This window comes from Oncorhynchus mykiss, chromosome 15 (genome assembly GCF_057628025.1).
Source record: "Oncorhynchus mykiss isolate SJ-2025 chromosome 15, ASM5762802v1, whole genome shotgun sequence".
In the NCBI taxonomy this organism is placed as follows: Eukaryota; Metazoa; Chordata; class Actinopteri; order Salmoniformes; family Salmonidae; genus Oncorhynchus; species Oncorhynchus mykiss.
This window is the reverse complement of record NC_143036.1, coordinates 13724717-13746086: the sequence shown is the minus strand read 5'-3', so window position 1 is coordinate 13746086 and position 21370 is coordinate 13724717. Positions and strand designations below refer to the sequence as shown.

Genomic DNA, 21370 nt, shown 5'->3' with positions numbered 1-21370 from the left:
TTTTTCTCCCAAAAAATCTTTCAGTTCTCTGGGATTTGTGAGCCTCTTGGTAACTATGGTCACTAGAACGTCCTTCCTGTTTACAGCTAACAAACATTAACAGGTGTTAATAAATCCACTGACTGGTTCTCTTTAGCTCTGTGATACTTTTTTTTTTATACTTGAGGTCAATCCAAGTGAATGTACACATTATTGACTTTGAAATCACAACTGGTTGTAAATCTTTTACTGGGACCAAAAATCATTTTTTCCCGGGCCTGGCATTAGTCCCTGACCACCAGCTAGACTAAATGTGGATTCAAAAGATCTCTGTGACTGGTCATTTCCCCACTCCCTTAGCCAGTGTTCAAACCTTGGTCTCAGACCCCACAGACACACACTGGAGTGCCAGAACACTGTTTTGAGTCTATAGCCTGATATTGGAGGTCAAATCAAATTTTATTGGTCACATGCACATGGTTAGCAGATGTTAATGGTCACATGCACATGGTTAGCAGATGTTAATGGTCACATGCACATGGTTAGCAGATGTTAATGGTCACATGCACATGGTTAGCAGATGTTAATGGTCACATGCACATGGTTAGCAGATGTTATTGGTCACATACACATGGTTAGCAGATGTTAATGGTCACATACACATGGTTAGCAGATGTTAATGGTCACATGCACATGGTTAGCAGATGTTATTTGTCACATACACATGGTTAGCAGATGTTAATGGTCACATTCACATGGTTAGCAGATGTTAATGCGAGTGTAGCGGATGCTTGTGCTTCTAGTTCCCGACAGTGCAGTAATATCTAACAAGTAATCTAACAATTCCCATCAACTACCTTATACACACATCTAAAGGGATGGAATAAGAATATGTACATATAAATATTTGGATGAGAAATCAAAATACTGCATAGTTTCCTAAGGACTCAAGACGACCATCTCTGTCGGCGCCATCTGAGCTTGGTGACGGTGAAAGGATGAGTGATGACGAGCAGAACGACCTGTGTAGTTCTGTGACTACATCTAGTTTATTCCAAAAATCATCTGTTTCACTTGTTTCAATGTTTTGATGATGATAATGACAACCTGAGGGATGCTTTGATGCGGTCTCTGTTCTAGATGATGATGATGATGATGACCCCCTGAGGGATGCTTTGATGTGGTCTCTGTTCTAGATGATGATGATGATGACCCCCTGAGGGATGCTATGATGTGGTCTCTGTTCTAGATGATGATGACCACCTGAGGGATGCTTTGATGCGGTCTCTGTTCTAGATGATGATGACCCCCTGAGGGATGCTTTGATGCGGTCTCTGTTCTAGATGATGATGATGATGACCCCCTGAGGGATGCTATGATGTGGTCTCTGTTCTAGATGATGATGATGATGACCCCCTGAGGGATGCTATGATGTGGTCTCTGTTCTAGATGATGATGATGATGACCCCCTGAGGGATGCTATGATGCGGTCTCTGTTCTAGATGATGATGATGATGACCCCCTGAGGGATGCTTTGATGCGGTCTCTGTTCTAGATGATGATGATGATGATGATGACCCCCTGAGGGATGCTATGATGCGGTCTCTGTTCTAGATGATGATGATGATGACCCCCTGAGGGATGCTTTGATGCGGTCTCTGTTCTAGATGATGATGATGATGATGACCCCCTGAGGGATGCTTTGATGCGGTCTCTGTTCTAGATGATGATGACCCCCTGAGGGATGCTTTGATGCTGTCTCTGTTCTAGATGATGATGACCCCCTGAGGGATGCTATGATGCGGTCTCTGTTCTAGATGATGATGATGATGACCCCCTGAGGGATGCTTTGATGCGGTCTCTGTTCTAGATGATGATGATGATGATGACCCCCTGAGGGATGCTATGATGTGGTCTCTGTTCTAGATGATGATGATGATGACCCCCTGAGGGATGCTTTGATGCTGTCTCTGTTCTAGATGATGATGACCCCCTGAGGGATGCTTTGATGCTGTCTCTGTTCTAGATGATGATGATTAATGACCACCTGAGGGATGCTTTGATGCGGTCTCTGTTCTAGATGATGATGATGATGACCCCCTGAGGGATGCTTTGATGCTGTCTCTGTTCTAGATGATGATGATGATGACCACCTGAGGGATGCTTTGATGCGGTCTCTGTTCTAGATGATGATGACCCCCTGAGGGATGCTATGATGCGGTCTCTGTTCTAGATGATTAATGACCACCTGAGGGATGCTATGATGCGGTCTCTGTTCTAGATGATGATGATGATGACCCCCTGAGGGATGCTTTGATGTGGTCTCTGTTCTAGATGATGATGATTAATGACCACCTGAGGGATGCTTTGATGCGGTCTCTGTTCTAGATGATGATGATGATGACCCCCTGAGGGATGCTTTGATGCTGTCTCTGTTCTAGATGATGATGATTAATGACCACCTGAGGGATGCTTTGATGTGGTCTCTGTTCTAGATGATGATGATGATGATGACCCCCTGAGGGATGCTTTGATGTGGTCTCTGTTCTAGTTGATGATGATGATGATGACCCCCTGAGGGATGCTTTGATGCGGTCTCTGTTCTAGATGATGATGATGATGATGATGACCCCCTGAGGGATGCTTTGATGCGGTCTCTGTTCTAGATGATGATGATGATGATGACCCCCTGAGGGATGCTTTGATGCGGTCTCTGTTCTAGATGATGATGATGATGACCCCCTGAGGGATGCTTTGATGCGGTCTCTGTTCTAGATGATGATGATGATGATGACCCCCTGAGGGATGCTTTGATGCGGTCTCTGTTCTAGATGATGATGACCCCCTGAGGGATGCTATGATGCGGTCTCTGTTCTAGATGATGATGATGATGATGACCCCCTGAGGGATGCTTTGATGCGGTCTCTGTTCTAGATGATGATGACCCCCTGAGGGAGGCTTTGATGTGGTCTCTGTTCTAGATGATGATGACCCCCTGAGGGATGCTATGATGCGGTCTCTGTTCTAGATGATGATGATGATGATGACCCCCTGAGGGATGCTTTGATGCGGTCTCTGTTCTAGATGATGATGACCCCCTGAGGGATGCTATGATGCGGTCTCTGTTCTAGATGATGATGATGATGATGATGACCCCCTGAGGGATGCTTTGATGCGGTCTCTGTTCTAGATGATGATGATGATGACCCCCTGAGGGATGCTTTGATGCGGTCTCTGTTCTAGATGATGATGACCCCCTGAGGGATGCTATGATGCGGTCTCTGTTCTAGATGATGATGATGATGACCCCCTGAGGGATGCTATGATGCTGTCTCTGTTCTAGATGATGATGATTAATGACCACCTGAGGGATGCTTTGATGCGGTCTCTGTTCTAGATGATGATGATGATGATGACCCCCTGAGGGATGCTTTGATGCGGTCTCTGTTCTAGATGATGATGATGATGACCCCCTGAGGGATGCTTTGATGTGGTCTCTGTTCTAGATGATGATGATTAATGACCACCTGAGGGATGCTTTGATGTGGTCTCTGTTCTAGATGATGATGATGATGACCCCCTGAGGGATGCTTTGATGCGGTCTCTGTTCTAGATGATGATGATGACCCCCTGAGGGATGCTTTGATGTGGTCTCTGTTCTAGATGATGATGATGATGATGACCCCCTGAGGGATGCTATGATGCGGTCTCTGTTCTAGATGATGATGACCCCCTGAGGGATGCTATGATGCGGTCTCTGTTCTAGATGATGATGATGATGATGATGACCCCCTGAGGGATGCTTTGATGCGGTCTCTGTTCTAGTTGATGATGATGATGACCCCCTGAGGGATGCTTTGATGTGGTCTCTGTTCTAGATGATGATGATGATTGATGACCACCTGAGGGATGCTTTGATGTGGTCTCTGTTCTAGATGATGATGATGATGACCCCCTGAGGGATGCTTTGATGCGGTCTCTGTTCTAGTTGATGATGATAATGACCCCCTGAGGGATGCTTTGATGTGGTCTCTGTTCTAGATGATGATGACCCCCTGAGGGATGCTTTGATGTGGTCTCTGTTCTAGATGATGATGATGATGACCCCCTGAGGGATGCTTTGATGTGGTCTCTGTTCTAGATGATGATGATGATGACCCCCTGAGGGATGCTATGATGTGGTCTCTGTTCTAGTTGATGATGATGATGACCCCCTGAGGGATGCTTTGATGCGGTCTCTGTTCTAGATGATGATGACCCCCTGAGGGATGCTATGATGTGGTCTCTGTTCTAGATGATGATGACCCCCTCAGGGATGCTTTGATGCTGTCTCTGTTCTAGATGATGATGATGATGACCCCCTGAGGGATGCTTTGATTCGGTCTCTGTTTTAGATGATGATGATGATGATGACCCCCTGAGGGATGCTTTGATGTGGTCTCTGTTCTAGATGATAATGATTGATGACCCCCTGAGGGATGCTTTGATGTGGTCTCTGTTCTAGATGATGATGATGATGACCCCCTGAGGGATGCTTTGATGTGGTCTCTGTTCTAGATGATGATGATGATGACCCCTTGAGGGATGCTTTGATGTGGTCTCTGTTCTAGATGATGATGATGATGACCCCCTGAGGGATGCTTTGATGCGGTCTCTGTTCTAGATGATGATGATGATGACCCCCTGAGGGATGCTTTGATGCGGTCTCTGTTCTAGATGATGATGACCCCCTGAGGGATGCTATGATGTGGTCTCTGTTCTAGATGATGATGATGACCCCCTGAGGGATGCTATGATGTGGTCTCTGTTCTAGATGATGATGATGACCGCCTGAGGGATGCTATGATGTGGTCTCTGTTCTAGATGATGATGATGATGATGACCCCCTGAGGGATGCTTTGATGCGGTCTCTGTTCTAGATGATGATGATGATGATGATGACCCCCTGAGGGATGCTATGATGCGGTCTCTGTTCTAGATGATGATGATGATGACCCCCTGAGGGATGCTTTGATGCGGTCTCTGTTCTAGATGATGATGATGATGATGATGATGACCCCCTGAGGGATGCTTTGATGTGGTCTCTGTTCTAGATGATGATGATGATGATGACCCCCTGAGGGATGCTTTGATGTGGTCTCTGTTCTAGATGATGATGATGATGATGACCCCCTGAGGGATGCTTTGATGCGGTCTCTGTTCTAGATGATGATGATGATGATGACCCCCTGAGGGATGCTTTGATGCGGTCTCTGTTCTAGATGATGATGATGATGATGACCCCCTGAGGGATGCTATGATGCGGTCTCTGTTCTAGATGATGATGATGATGACCCCCTGAGGGATGCTATGATGCGGTCTCTGTTCTAGATGATGATGATTAATGACCACCTGAGGGATGCTTTGATGCGGTCTCTGTTCTAGATGATGATGATGACCCCCTGAGGGATGCTTTGATGCGGTCTCTGTTCTAGATGATGATGATGATGACCCCCTGAGGGATGCTTTGATGCGGTCTCTGTTCTAGATGATGATGACCCCCTGAGGGATGCTATGATGCGGTCTCTGTTCTAGATGATGATGATGATGACCCCCTGAGGGATGCTTTGATGTGGTCTCTGTTCTAGATGATGATGATGATGACCCCCTGAGGGATGCTTTGATGCGGTCTCTGTTCTAGATGATGATGATGACCCCCTGAGGGATGCTTTGATGTGGTCTCTGTTCTAGATGATGATGATGATGATGACCCCCTGAGGGATGCTATGATGCGGTCTCTGTTCTAGATGATGATGACCCCCTGAGGGATGCTATGATGCGGTCTCTGTTCTAGATGATGATGATGATGATGACCCCCTGAGGGATGCTTTGATGCGGTCTCTGTTCTAGTTGATGATGATGATGACCCCCTGAGGGATGCTTTGATGTGGTCTCTGTTCTAGATGATGATGATGATTGATGACCACCTGAGGGATGCTTTGATGTGGTCTCTGTTCTAGATGATGATGATGATGACCCCCTGAGGGATGCTTGGATGCGGTCTCTGTTCTAGTTGATGATGATGATGACCCCCTGAGGGATGCTTTGATGTGGTCTCTGTTCTAGATGATGATGACCCCCTGAGGGATGCTTTGATGTGGTCTCTGTTCTAGATGATGATGATGATGACCCCCTGAGGGATGCTTTGATGTGGTCTCTGTTCTAGATGATGATGATGATGACCCCCTGAGGGATGCTATGATGTGGTCTCTGTTCTAGTTGATGATGATGATGACCCCCTGAGGGATGCTTTGATGCGGTCTCTGTTCTAGATGATGATGACCCCCTGAGGGATGCTATGATGTGGTCTCTGTTCTAGATGATGATGACCCCCTGAGGGATGCTTTGATGCTGTCTCTGTTCTAGATGATGATGATGATGACCCCCTGAGGGATGCTTTGATTCGGTCTCTGTTCTAGATGATGATGATGATGATGACCCCCTGAGGGATGCTTTGATGTGGTCTCTGTTCTAGATGATAATGATTGATGACCCCCTGAGGGATGCTTTGATGTGGTCTCTGTTCTAGATGATGATGATGATGACCCCCTGAGGGATGCTTTGATGTGGTCTCTGTTCTAGATGATAATGATTGATGACCCCCTGAGGGATGCTTTGATGTGGTCTCTGTTCTAGATGATGATGATGATGACCCCTTGAGGGATGCTTTGATGTGGTCTCTGTTCTAGATGATGATGATGATGACCCCCTGAGGGATGCTCTGATGCGGTCTCTGTTCTAGATGATGATGACCCCCTGAGGGATGCTATGATGTGGTCTCTGTTCTAGATGATGATGATGACCCCCTGAGGGATGCTATGATGTGGTCTCTGTTCTAGATGATGATGATGACCCCCTGAGGGATGCTATGATGTGGTCTCTGTTCTAGATGATGATGATGATGATGACCCCCTGAGGGATGCTTTGATGCGGTCTCTGTTCTAGATGATGATGATGATGATGATGACCCCCTGAGGGATGCTATGATGCGGTCTCTGTTCTAGATGATGATGATGATGACCCCCTGAGGGATGCTTTGATGCGGTCTCTGTTCTAGATGATGATGATGATGATGATGATGACCCCCTGAGGGATGCTTTGATGTGGTCTCTGTTCTAGATGATGATGATGATGATGACCCCCTGAGGGATGCTTTGATGTGGTCTCTGTTCTAGATGATGATGATGATGATGACCCCCTGAGGGATGCTTTGATGCGGTCTCTGTTCTAGATGATGATGATGATGATGACCCCCTGAGGGATGCTTTGATGCGGTCTCTGTTCTAGATGATGATGATGATGACCCCCTGAGGGATGCTATGATGCGGTCTCTGTTCTAGATGATGATGACCACCTGAGGGATGCTTTGATGCGGTCTCTGTTCTAGTTGATGATGATGATGATGACCCCCTGAGGGATGCTTTGATGCGGTCTCTGTTCTAGATGATGATGATGATGATGACCCCCTGAGGGATGCTTTGATGCGGTCTCTGTTCTAGATGATGATGATTAATGACCACCTGAGGGATGCTTTGATGCGGTCTCTGTTCTAGTTGATGATGATGATGATGACCCCCTGAGGGATGCTTTGATGCGGTCTCTGTTCTAGATGATGATGATGATGATGACCCCCTGAGGGATGCTTTGATGCGGTCTCTGTTCTAGATGATGATGACCCCCTGAGGGATGCTTTGATGCGGTCTCTGTTCTAGATGATGATGACCCCCTGAGGGATGCTTTGATGCGGTCTCTGTTCTAGATGATGATGATGACCCCCTGAGGGATGCTTTGATGCGGTCTCTGTTCTAGATGATGATGATGACCCCCTGAGGGATGCTTTGATGCAGTCTCTGTTCTAGATGATGATGATGATGATGACCCCCTGAGGGATGCTTTGATGCGGTCTCTGTTCTAGATGATGATGATGATGATGACCCCCTGAGGGATGCTTTGATGCGGTCTCTGTTCTAGATGATGATGATGATGACCCCCTGAGGGATGCTTTGATGCGGTCTCTGTTCTAGATGATGATGATGATGATGATGACCCCCTGAGGGATGCTTTGATGCGGTCTCTGTTCTAGATGATGATGATGATGATGACCCCCTGAGGGATGCTATGATGCTGTCTCTGTTCTAGTTGATGATGATGATGACCCCCTGAGGGATGCTTTGATGCGGTCTCTGTTCTAGATGATGATGACCCCCTGAGGGATGCTATGATGTGGTCTCTGTTCTAGATGATGATGATGATGACCCCCTGAGGGATGCTTTGATGCGGTCTCTGTTCTAGATGATGATGATGATGATGATCCCCTGAGGGATGCTTTGATGTGGTCTCTGTTCTAGATGATGATGATGATGACCCCCTGAGGGATGCTATGATGCGGTCTCTGTTCTAGATGATGATGACCCCCTGAGGGATGCTTTGATGCGGTCTCTGTTCTAGATGATGATGATGATGATGACCCCCTGAGGGATGCTATGATGTGGTCTCTGTTCTAGATGATGATGATGATGAACCCCTGAGGGATGCTTTGATGCGGTCTCTGTTCTAGATGATGATGATGATGATGATCCCCTGAGGGATGCTTTGATGTGGTCTCTGTTCTAGATGATGATGACCACCTGAGGGATGCTTTGATGCGGTCTCTGTTCTAGATGATGATGACCCCCTGAGGGATGCTTTGATGCGGTCTCTTTTCTAGATGATGATGATGATGATGATGACCCCCTGAGGGATGCTTTGATGTGGTCTCTGTTCTAGATGATGATGATGATGATGATGACCCCCTGAGGGATGCTATGATGCTGTCTCTGTTCTAGTTGATGATGATGATGACCCCCTGAGGGATGCTTTGATGTGGTCTCTGTTCTAGATGATGATGATGATGACCCCCTGAGGGATGCTTTGATGTGGTCTCTGTTCTAGATGATGATGATGATGATGACCCCCTGAGGGATGCTATGATGTGGTCTCTGTTCTAGATGATGATGATGATGACCCCCTGAGGGATGCTTTGATGCGGTCTCTGTTCTAGATGATGATGATGATGATGATCCCCTGAGGGATGCTTTGATGTGGTCTCTGTTCTAGATGATGATGATGATGATGACCCCCTGAGGGATGCTTTGATGCGGTCTCTGTTCTAGATGATGATGACCCCCTGAGGGATGCTATGATGTGGTCTCTGTTCTAGATGATGATGATGATGACCCCCTGAGGGATGCTTTGATGCGGTCTCTGTTCTAGATGATGATGATGATGATGATCCCCTGAGGGATGCTTTGATGTGGTCTCTGTTCTAGATGATGATGATGATGATGACCCCCTGAGGGATGCTTTGATGTGGTCTCTGTTCTAGATGATGATGACCACCTGAGGGATGCTTTGATGCGGTCTCTGTTCTAGATGATGATGATTGGAACAGTGGGTTAACTGCCTGTTCAGGGGCAGAACGAATCTAGTGATGCCTGGTGCTAGTGAATACTGCAGATTTGAAGCAATACGACCAGCCTTGAATCATGTTTAGTGAGACAGACTGCTCCTGTCTCTTGTTTGTACAACTAACTTATTGTGTCAACTTTACCAGCAGCTGGGAGGGCTCTGTGAAGGCCTGCGAACAGATAACGATGACTGACGGTGTTGTTTAGTGGATGGGTGAAGTCTGGAGACTCCTTTGTTTTAAGTAGTTTATGTTGCTCGTGTTAGGACAGGGCTGGGGAACTCTGGGAGATGCATTGATCCAATGATACACATTGCTCAGACACAAACCTGGCTTCTCAGGTATAAATCGGTCTCACTGGAAAACCAGCAGACACAGCAGCTCCCGAAGATTAGTGTCAGAGACGGAAGAGAGACATCCCACTCCCTCGTTGTTTCTGGCTCATATACAGTCAATGAACTAAGTAGACCAGACCCAGTCGCTATCCCTTTGGTGTCTATGGGGGAGACACCCCTTAAATAGACCTCAACTGTGACCATTTTCTTCAATGTTTAACAGCCTGAGTAAGACATTTATCCACCATCTTGGCTAGTATCCCACCGATCTCTTAGATGTATACTCCCTCAAGTATACATGGCTGGCGTCCAGTGGGATTCAACATTCCAGAATGGTCAGATATAAATACAGGCCTACTCTATAGAAGAGCCATGCTTCTCTGTCACCTAGAATAGTGAAACTGCTCTACACAAGACATTTCTAATGTTCCCTCCTGAACGTAGCCCTGGTTTCCTCCAGTTGTCTCTCCGGGACCACTCTTCTGACTACCAAGGTGCTGAGTTTGACTGTTTACAGGGAGTATTGTTCAAAGTTATGCTTAATAAAATAGGAGCAAATCAGAGGTGTCAATTGTTCTTTGAGCCGCCAATGTTTTGTTCTCATAGGCTGCGTTCTATACAGGCAGCCCTATTCAGATGTGATGTGATTGTTCAAAAGAACGGTGAAAAAAAAAAATCTGAATTGGGCTGCCTATGTAAAACTATGCAGCAGTGGCATCAGTTCAGTTGGTCCAGGGGCTTCTCCATTCCTCTCCTCCCAGTGTCTCCTCTGACAGGGGCTTCTCCATTCCTCTCCTCCCAGTGTCTCCTCTGACAGGGGCTTCTCCATTCCTCTCCTCCCAGTGTCTCCTCTGACAGGGGCTTCTCCATTCCTCTCCTCCCAGTGTCTCCTCTCTGACAGGGGCTTCTCCATTCCTCTCCTCCCAGTGTCTCCTCTCTGACTGGGGCTTCTCTATTCCTCTCCTCCCAGTGTCTCCTCTCTGACTGGGGCTTCTCCATTCCTCTCCTCCCAGTGTCTCCTCTCTGACTGGGGCTTCTCCATTCCTCTCCTCCCAGTGTCTCCTCTGACATTGGCTTCTCCATTCCTCTCCTCCCAGTGTCTCCTCTCTGACAGGGGCTTCTCCATTCCTCTCCTCCCAGTGTCTCCTCTCTGACTGGGGCTTCTCTATTCCTCTCCTCCCAGTGTCTCCTCTCTGACTGGGGCTTCTCCATTCCTCTCCTCCCAGTGTCTCCTCTCTGACTGGGGCTTCTCCATTCCTCTCCTCCCAGTGTCTCCTCTCTGACAGGGGCTTCTCTATTCCTCTCCTCCCAGTGTCTCCTCTCTGACAGGGGCTTCTCCATTCCTCTCCTCCCAGTGTCTCCTCTCTGACAGGGGCTTCTCCATTCCTCTCCTCCCAGTGTCTCCTCTCTGACTGGGGCTTCTCCATTCCTCTCCTCCCAGTGTCTCCTCTCTGACAGGGGCTTCTCTATTCCTCTCCTCCCAGTGTCTCCTCTCTGACAGGGGCTTCTCCATTCCTCTCCTCCCAGTGTCTCCTCCATTCCTCTCCTCCCAGTGTCTCCTCTCTGACTGGGGCTTCTCCATTCCTCTCCTCCCAGTGTCTCCTCTCTGACTGGGGCTTCTCCATTCCTCTCCTCCCAGTGTCTCCTCTCTGACTGGGGCTTCTCCATTCCTCTCCTCCCAGTGTCTCCTCTCTGACTGGGGCTTCTATATTCCTCTCCTCCCAGTGTCTCCTCTCTGACAGGGGCTTCTCCATTCCTCTCCTCCCAGTGTCTCCTCTGACAGGGGCTTCTCCATTCCTCTCCTCCCAGTGTCTCCTCTCTGACAGGCTTCTCCATTCCTCTCCTCCCAGTGTCTCCTCTCTGACTGGGGCTTCTCCATTCCTCTCCTCCCAGTGTCTCCTCTCTGACAGGGGCTTCTCCATTCCTCTCCTCCCAGTGTCTCCTCTCTGACAGGGGTTTCTCCAAGTTTCCAGACAGCTGGGCATTATCACTTTTAAATGGCTAACCAACATATTCAAATAATGATTGACATTTTGATTAATTTATTTATAATATTTCATCCTTCCACAAGATATTGTCCCGACACAAATCTAGGGTTGCAACCCAAGCCTGCTGGTCTTTCGTTTTATTGGTTCGAATGCCATTCATTTTATTCTGTATCCATGGACGCGACCCAGTAGTTTGTTCTAAATGTTCCATTGCCATACTGGCTGGCAACGTTCTCCCTTGCTTGCTAGCTAGCCAACTACGTACGACTAACTTACAGTCATGTTAAACGTCAAAAAGAGTTATATTACGACTGGGTCGCTTCCGTAAATACAGAACAAAAGACTGATGGACTGGTGTCGCGTCTCTGGCAACCGAACCAATAGAATGAACGATCAGCCGGCTTGGGTAGCAACCCTAGATTTGTGTCGGGACTATATCTTGTGGAAGGATGAAATATTATGAATAAATTAATCAAAATGACATTTTTAATGAAAATATGTCAATCATTCAAATATGTTTTTAACCCATTGTATAAAAACAATGCCCTAGAAGCCGGTGTTCGGAGGATATATTGGCACGGTTTGCCAGCCATGGACTTCCTCTCTGGCCTAACTACACCCGTGCCAATATATCCTCCAAAACACCAGTGTGTTACCTTGATGACAAGGACCCTGAGTTTGTGGTCCTCCTCGATGTTCTTGTGTGTCGTCTCCTGTTCAGTCTTCATAGGAACGTTAATGTGCCGCTTCTTACTGGAGATAAGAACAACACATAGGATTACATCTTACATCCATGCTTTGACAGACAGCGAGAGAAAGCTAGATGGAGGGAGAGAGAGAGGAGATAAAGAGAGAGAGCAGTTGACAGGCAGAGAGAGAGAGAGGAAGATAAATGGAGGGAGAAATAAATAAATATGGAGGGAGGGAGAGAAGGAGCTAAAGGTAGACAGTGGAGGACTTATTGTATCCCAGGAAGACTGATCAGTGTTTCTGGTTTGACCCCCCCCCCCACACACACACACACACACACCTCTCAAGCTTCTCAGAGTAGGAGTACTGTTTGCCATTAAAGTCCAGAGCCCTCTAGTTGACCATCATAATACAACACAGAAGAAAGAATCCTGGTTGAATTTGGATTTGAACAAGATCTGCAAAACCTAAATTCAACCTCAGGGACTGTTCACAGTCAGTACCATACAACTATCATATCAGGGGTGATTTAATAAATAACAAAAATACTTGTCATATATTTACATGACAAAATTATCAGTAGAACTCAGTTTATTATTTTTAAAATACTTTTTACCCCAGTTGGTACTTACAGTCTTGTCCCATCGCTGCAACTCCTGTATGGATTCGAGAGAGGCGAAGGTCGAGAGCCATGCGTCCTCCAAAACACGACCCTGCCAAGCCGCACTGCTTCTTGACACACTGCTCGCTTAACACGGAAGCCAGAGGAGGAAACACCGTACAGCTGGCGACCAATGTCAGCGTGCATGCACCTGTCCCGCCACAAGGAGTCGCTAGAGCGCGATGGGATGAGGACATCCCGGCCGGCCAAGCCCCCCCCTAACCCGGAAGATGTTGGGCCAATTGTGCGCCGCATCATGGGTCTACCGGGCCTAGCCGGCTGCGACACTGCTTGGGATCAAACACGGGTCTGTAGTGACAACCTCTAGCACTGCAATGCAGTGCCTTAGACCACTGCCCCACTCGGGAGAACAAACGGTTTTGATCCGTGTGTTATCAGTCAGCTGTCATACAATGTACATGTCCTCTGTGTTGTACTCTGGTAGTATAGCCATCTTGAAGTTAGACACCTGCAGAATATACCTGGAATACAGATATACACTGAGTGTATAAAACATTAAGAACACCTGCTCTTTCCATGACATAGACTGACCAGGTGAAAGGTATGATCCCTCATTGATGTCACTTGTTAAATCCACTTTAAATCAGTTTAGAAGAAGGATAGGAGACAGGTTAAAGACATGGATATTGTATGTGCCATTCAGAGGGTGAATGGGAAAGACAAAATATTGAAGTGCCTTTGAACAGGGTATGATGGTAGGTGCCAGGCGCACCGGTTTGAGTGTGTCAAATGCTGCTGGGTTTTTCACGTAACAGTTTCCCGTGTGTATCAAGCATTGGAATCAACATGGGTCAGTATGCCTGCAGAATGCTTTCGACGCCTTGTAGAGTCCATGCCCTGACAAATTGAGGCAGTTGTGAGGGCAGAAGGGTGTGCACACCTGCACAGAATAAAAATATTCCAAAACACACATCCTGTTTGCAACAACACTTCCAAAAATTTGGCAAAGAAATGAACTTTTTGTCCTGAATACAGAAGTGTTAGGTTTGGGGCAAATCCAACACAACACATACGTTTATACTTTCAGGTCTGGTGGTGACTGCATCATGTTATGGGAACGCTTGTCATCGTTAAGGAATGGGAAGTTTTTCAGGATACAAAATAAATGGAATGGAGCTAACCACGGGCAACATCCTAGAGGAAAACCTGGTTCATTCTGCTTTCCAACAGACACTGGGAGATGAATTCACCTTTCAGCAGGACAATAACTTAAAACACAAGGCCACATCTACACTGGAGTTGCTTGCCAAGAATACAGTGAATGTTTCTGAGTAGCCTAGTTACAGTTTTGACTTATCAGCTTGGAACTCTATGGCTGTCTACCAATGAACAGATGCTGTGGCTACATAACAGGATGACAGGATCCCTGAAGATGTCATAGCAAACAGGACAGCAGAGATCTTTTCTCCTTTGGGAGACACGATCTGGAAGCCATTTTCTCTCACGGTCACACTCCCTCCTCCTCCAGAATGGCTTCTGGAGGCAACAGGTCACTTCCAAGACTCACCCTTGGTTGGTTAGCAGGACCTGAAGGTCACGGTTTAGGTGGAATATTATTTTGTTCTGTTTTAACTCTGAATCTGGCTGTTTATAATGAGATGAAGTCCTGTTTGAAATACTTTTTTAGACGGAAATAATCACCTGTACCTGAGAGAGCTGAGTTTTCCAGTGTTGTGCAGTATATTACCGGATGACAATGTGAATGAGGGGTTGAACTTTCAGTCAACTAGAACCCTGCACATTGTGGCACTGTTCTCCTCAGTGTTCTAAACCAGGGCTGCTCAATTCTGGTCCTGGAGGGCCCAAACGCTTCTGTTTTGAGTTTCTACCAGGTAGAATAGTGCTCACCTGGTGTTCCAGGTCTAAGTTAGTCCCTTAATAGAAGGAAAGGATGAAAACCAGAAGTGTTCTGGCCTTCCAGGACCGACATCGAACAGCCCTGTTCTGAACATGGCCAGGTCCCAGATCTGTGTGTTCTTGTCAACTCCGTTGTCAAGTCATTGGTATGACAGCACACAAACAGCCTGGCACTCAGGCTGTTCTTAAATCTCACACGGAGAAAATTCACGTTTTTGTCCAATTTTATTATAGAGAATTACTGGTAATAACAAGACATACAACAGGCCTTACAAATCATTTACAATACACAGGGCGGATAGAATACCTCACGTTTAGTTTGACAGATCCTTCTCTCTCAGACAGAGTCGGCCTGCTCTGCTGAGGTTCAAAGCCTACAGGGCTGGTCAGGTTGTCTCCTAACAGGTCAAACCACCTGGAGCTGTGCAACTGCCAGGACACTTCATACATACCTAGTCCTCACTGACCAGGCATCGGTCAGCTCACCTGCCTACAGTATGAACACTCTGTGACCAATGGGCAGGTAGCAGCACCAAGTACCTGGGTTGGTTGTTCTAAAGAAATCAACACCTCTCTCTGAGACAACCCCACCACTAGATTGCAGTATGCTTCATGGTTCTTTGAGCCAGATGGGAATCATTATCTGTATTGTTATTATGCTCTATCTGGCATCCTCCAGAACAGAAGCCTCTAATGGCTAAGCTTCCCAAATAATGTTACAATGAATATACAGTTAAGTGTGACTGACTGTGAAGTAGATTTGTAAGATGAGCAGAAACATCACATGAAGGGGAATGGTAGTGCACTGTGACAAGGGTGATCGAGAAAAAGGGCTCCATTACCTTTAACATTCTATACATTTCACTGTCAAACAACTTTATGTTCATTGTAAAATAAAATTGAGTTGATTTGTAAGATTATTTTTGACCTATAAACATGTAATGACACACGTATCATGATCAATAGATGCTGTTGCGCTAGACAGAGATTCTAACTATGCTGTACTTTTACAGAGGTCTTTGCTGGTACGATTCTCAGAGGGGAGAGCTTGCAGTAACTACCCAAGTATGGAAAGACTCTCTCAGTGAAAGTGTGTGTAATAGTGTGTAAACATGTGTTCTCATCAGGGTCAGAGAATGACAGCGCTCCTCTGTCCCAGTCCAGCTGAACTCTGATCCTCTTGGGTTTCTTTGCCACACGGAGTACACTGGTTGATTCTGGTGGGGAAAATGCTCCGTATTTACCTTTGAAGTGCCAGAATCGCCAGTGTCCAGTATTAACTGCTCCCTTCCTCTGGACAGACTTTTCCATCACACCCAGTGACCAGAATGTATTGTTCCCAACCTCAACGTCCCAGCTGTGTGTCCCTGAGTTAAATCCCTCAGAACCCAAGACCCATGCATAGTAATCAAACCTCTCTGGGTTATCAGGGAGCTGCTGTTTCTCATTTGTGCATTCCACAATGGTCAGATTCTCAGATAGGACGAGACCTAGGTGGGCAGTGTTAGGGTCCAGAGTGACAGGACCTGAGTACAAAGAGCAGATTTACTAGATTAGAACGGTGGGGGATTTCTGGTTGATGCTGTTTAAAAATATATATATTTTTGGATGCCTGGAAGAACAAGTCAAATTTATAATAGTTGTGTACCACTGTCAATGATACTGGTTACTTGTACTGCACAGTTAACGGTCAGGCAGATAAATGCATTTTAGTATCATCATAAGTGTATATTTATTTACTGTATTTCACAATCCCTTGCATTTTCTCCCAGACTCTGAACTGCAGGTTTCCCAGGTGTTTGGCTGCGTCTATCAGTGACCCTGAGACCAGCTGTGGATCCGGCAGTGTGCACTGGGTTCTGGAAGAACATTCAGGAGTCAGTGTTGCTGTAGGGTTGGATTCAGAACCACAGAACAGAGAGAGACAGCAGACAGATGACTTACCTTCTCACTATGGCCTTGTAGTTCTACAGAAAAAAATAATAGATTGAGTCAGTCAATCAATATTAACCAGTCAACCGATAAACATACCCTGAAATTTAGAGAGAGCAGTGCTGACCTTCAGGAATGAGATGTCTTCAGCTCTCAGCTCCTCCTCTAAGGCTCTGATTGTGTCTGAAAGTGATGATATCTCTCTGCTCATCTCCTCAATCTTCTCCTTCATCACCTGACTCTTCTGCTCCTCTTCCTCCCTCAGAACAGCTATCCTCACCTCCTCTTCCTCTCGTAGAAACTGGTGGAGCTTCTGAAAATCTTTTTTAATCACCATCTCTGTGTGCTGGGCCTTGTTCTGGACACAAGAGATAACAAAGGCATTACATTATTTAAATGTTCATTTTCACAGTTTATCCACAAAATACTTTTGAGTAAAATCCATACAATCCATAAAATCCATACAATTCTATGTACTCAGCATCCTCACCTTAATGTGTTTTACTGTTTGGTCACAGGTTTGTTTAACTTTATTAAAGACCTCCAGCTTCTCCTGTAAGGGCTTCAGGAAAGTCTGGAGTTCCTCCTGGAAAGAGACATTGTTTTATTGAAGAGAATTTGTACTTTGTTGTTTCATTACAGAGTTGATCGACATGGAGGGGAAGGTGAATGGACTGTTCCCCTCTGTGTACAAGCCAGGGTATGTGAGTATAGTAGTTAGGTGTCACGTGGTGAGTATAGTAGTTAGGTGTCCCGTGGTGAGTATAGTAGTTAGGTGTCACGTGGTGAGTATAGTAGTTAGGTGTCCCGTGGTGAGTATAGTAGTTAGGTGTCCCGTGGTGAGTATAGTAGTTAGGTGTCCCGTGGTGAGTATAGTAGTTAGGTGTCACGTGGTGAGTATAGTAGTTAGGTGTCCCGTGGTGAGTATAGTAGTTAGGTGTCACGTGGTGAGTATAGTAGTTAGGTGTCCCGTGGTGAGTATAGTAGTTAGGTGTCCCGTGGTGAGTATAGTAGTTAGGTGTCCCGTGGTGAGTATAGTAGTTAGGTGTCCCGTGGTGAGTATAGTAGTTAGGTGTCCCGTGGTGAGTATAGTAGTTAGGTGTCCCGTGGTGAGTATAGTAGTTAGGTGTCCCGTGGTGAGTATAGTAGTTAGGTGTCCCGTGGTGAGTATAGTAGTTAGGTGTCCCGTGGTGAGTATAGTAGTTAGGTGTCCCGTGGTGAGTATAGTAGTTAGGTGTCCCGTGGTGAGTATAGTAGTTAGGTGTCCCGTGGTGAGTATAGTAGTTAGGTGTCACGTGGTGAGTATAGTAGTTAGGTGTCCCGTGGTGAGTATAGTAGTTAGGTGTCCCGTGGTGAGTATAGTAGTTAGGTGTCACGTGGTGAGTATAGTAGTTAGGTGTCCCGTGGTGAGTATAGTAGTTAGGTGTCCCGTGGTGAGTATAGTAGTTAGGTGTCCCGTGGTGAGTATAGTAGTTAGGTGTCACGTGGTGAGTATAGTAGTTAGGTGTCCCGTGGTGAGTATAGTAGTTAGGTGTCCCGTGGTGAGTATAGTAGTTAGGTGTCCCGTGGTGAGTATAGTAGTTAGGTGTCCCGTGGTGAGTATAGTAGTTAGGTGTCCCGTGGTGAGTATAGTAGTTAGGTGTCACGTGGTGAGTATAGTAGTTAGGTGTCCCGTGGTGAGTATAGTAGTTAGGTGTCCCGTGGTGAGTATAGTAGTTAGGTGTCACGTGGTGAGTATAGTAGTTAGGTGTCCCGTGGTGAGTATAGTAGTTAGGTGTCACGTGGTGAGTATAGTAGTTAGGTGTCCCGTGGTGAGTATAGTAGTTAGGTGTCCCGTGGTGAGTATAGTAGTTAGGTGTCCCGTGGTGAGTATAGTAGTTAGGTGTCCCGTGGTGAGTATAGTAGTTAGGTGTCCCGTGGTGAGTATAGTAGTTAGGTGTCACGTGGTGAGTATAGTAGTTAGGTGTCCCGTGGTGAGTATAGTAGTTAGGTGTCACGTGGTGAGTATAGTAGTTAGGTGTCCCGTGGTGAGTATAGTAGTTAGGTGTCACGTGGTGAGTATAGTAGTTAGGTGTCCCGTGGTGAGTATAGTAGTTAGGTGTCCCGTGGTGAGTATAGTAGTTAGGTGTCACGTGGTGAGTATAGTAGTTAGGTGTCCCGTGGTGAGTATAGTAGTTAGGTGTCCCGTGGTGAGTATAGTAGTTAGGTGTCCCGTGGTGAGTATAGTAGTTAGGTGTCCCGTGGTGAGTATAGTAGTTAGGTGTCACGTGGTGAGTATAGTAGTTAGGTGTCACGTGGTGAGTATAGTAGTTAGGTGTCCCGTGGTGAGTATAGTAGTTAGGTGTCCCGTGGTGAGTATAGTAGTTAGGTGTCACGTGGTGAGTATAGTAGTTAGGTGTCACGTGGTGAGTATAGTAGTTAGGTGTCACGTGGTGAGTATAGTAGTTAGGTGTCCCGTGGTGAGTATAGTAGTTAGGTGTCCCGTGGTGAGTATAGTAGTTAGGTGTCCCGTGGTGAGTATAGTAGTTAGGTGTCCCGTGGTGAGTATAGTAGTTAGGTGTCCCGTGGTGAGTATAGTAGTTAGGTGTCCCGTGGTGAGTATAGTAGTTAGGTGTCCCGTGGTGAGTATAGTAGTTAGGTGTCCCGTGGTGAGTATAGTAGTTAGGTGTCCCGTGGTGAGTATAGTAGTTAGGTGTCCCGTGGTGAGTATAGTAGTTAGGTGTCACGTGGTGAGTATAGTAGTTAGGTGTCCCGTGGTGAGTATAGTAGTTAGGTGTCACGTGGTGAGTATAGTAGTTAGGTGTCCCGTGGTGAGTATAGTAGTTAGGTGTCCCGTGGTGAGTATAGTAGTTAGGTGTCACGTGGTGAGTATAGTAGTTAGGTGTCACGTGGTGAGTATAGTAGTTAGGTGTCACGTGGTGAGTATAGTAGTTAGGTGTCCCGTGGTGAGTATAGTAGTTAGGTGTCCCGTGGTGAGTATAGTAGTTAGGTGTCCCGTGGTGAGTATAGTAGTTAGGTGTCCCGTGGTGAGTATAGTAGTTAGGTGTCACGTGGTGAGTATAGTAGTTAGGTGTCACGTGGTGAGTATAGTAGTTAGGTGTCACGTGGTGAGTATAGTAGTTAGGTGTCACGTGGTGAGTATAGTAGTTAGGTGTCCCGTGGTGAGTATAGTAGTTAGGTGTCCCGTGGTGAGTATAGTAGTTAGGTGTCCCGTGGTGAGTATAGTAGTTAGGTGTCCCGTGGTGAGTATAGTAGTTAGGTGTCCCGTGGTGAGTATAGTAGTTAGGTGTCACGTGGTGAGTATAGTAGTTAGGTGTCCCGTGGTGAGTATAGTAGTTAGGTGTCACGCCATATGTGTGTGGTTAGATGTTTGTACTCTTCAATCCGGATAGATCTGATTTTTTTTTACAGGAATTAGGAAATTATTTGCATCAATATTCTCCAGAATATTGAGAAAAATACTTGGAAAATATAGATTTGACACTGGTTTCACACACGGAAGTACCGCCATAAATACAACAACACATTGATACTAACTGTATATTATATTTGATAAATGATGGATATGTACTGTATTTTAAATTCACCTGTTTATGCTACTGTACCTTTTGATGCTGTGCAGTTTCATCTATGGGGCAGCAGTTGTGGTTTTTATGTTTTCTGGAGGCCTGACACACAACACAGATGGGCTGCTTATCATCCAGACAGAAGAGCTTGAGTTTCTCGTTGTGCAGATTGCAGCGCTCCTCAGACTCCTCTCCTGTAAGAAGGCCTCACACAGGTTCTTTAAGACCAGGTTACAGGGAGGATTGCCTTTTGATTTGCTTCTCTTCCTGCACACTGGACATTCCCGAGATCGCCTCTGTTTCCAGTATTCCTGCAGACAGGCTTTACAGACGCTGTGGCTACACGACAAGACCACGGGATCTTTGAAGATCTCACGGCAAAAAGGACAGGAGAGATCCTCCTCAGGAGAAGCTGATCTGGAAGCCATTCTGTTTTTGAGACACTCCCTCATCTGGAATGATTTAGAGAGAATCTCAATTTCATACTCCTCGCATCTTCTCTCCTTGCCTCCTTCTCAAAACCCATTGGAGGAGAAAGTCAGAGGGGCGGGACCTCTGGCTTTCTCATCCAATGGGTTTTGAGAAGGAAGCAAGGAGGGAGGATACGAGGAGTATGAAATTGAGATTCACCCTCTGCCAAGTACCAAAGTTAACTTTCAAGGCTTTAGAAACGAAACTGTGATTCAGCCAGCAGCCGCTTGAGGTCAGTGTTTGGCTAGTAATCCTTGCTGTGTAAAGGCAGTCTCTAGTCACTGGGAGGAACTGAGCTTGTTCCCTTTATTCCAAAGGGGTGGAGCTTTCTGAGACCAGGAAACCTATTTGGCATGGCAGTGCATACGTTCTTATTATACCTCAGT

General features: G+C 46.3%; 1 protein-coding gene across 1 annotated transcript; it reads right to left on the bottom strand.

The window, feature by feature from the left end:
* Positions 1–15221: 15221 nt before the first annotated feature.
* Positions 15222–21018, bottom strand: LOC110489600 (zinc-binding protein A33). The gene is made up of 6 exons (XM_036943720.2): positions 20553–21018; positions 17438–17533; positions 17075–17305; positions 16960–16982; positions 16756–16874; positions 15222–16541 (listed from the first exon to the last, which is right to left on the bottom strand). The coding sequence occupies exons 3-6, from the start codon at positions 17282–17284 to the stop codon at positions 16006–16008; spliced, it is 888 nt and encodes a 295-aa protein (XP_036799615.2). The 5' UTR covers positions 17285–17305; positions 17438–17533; positions 20553–21018; the 3' UTR covers positions 15222–16005.
* Positions 21019–21370: the final 352 nt, after the last annotated feature.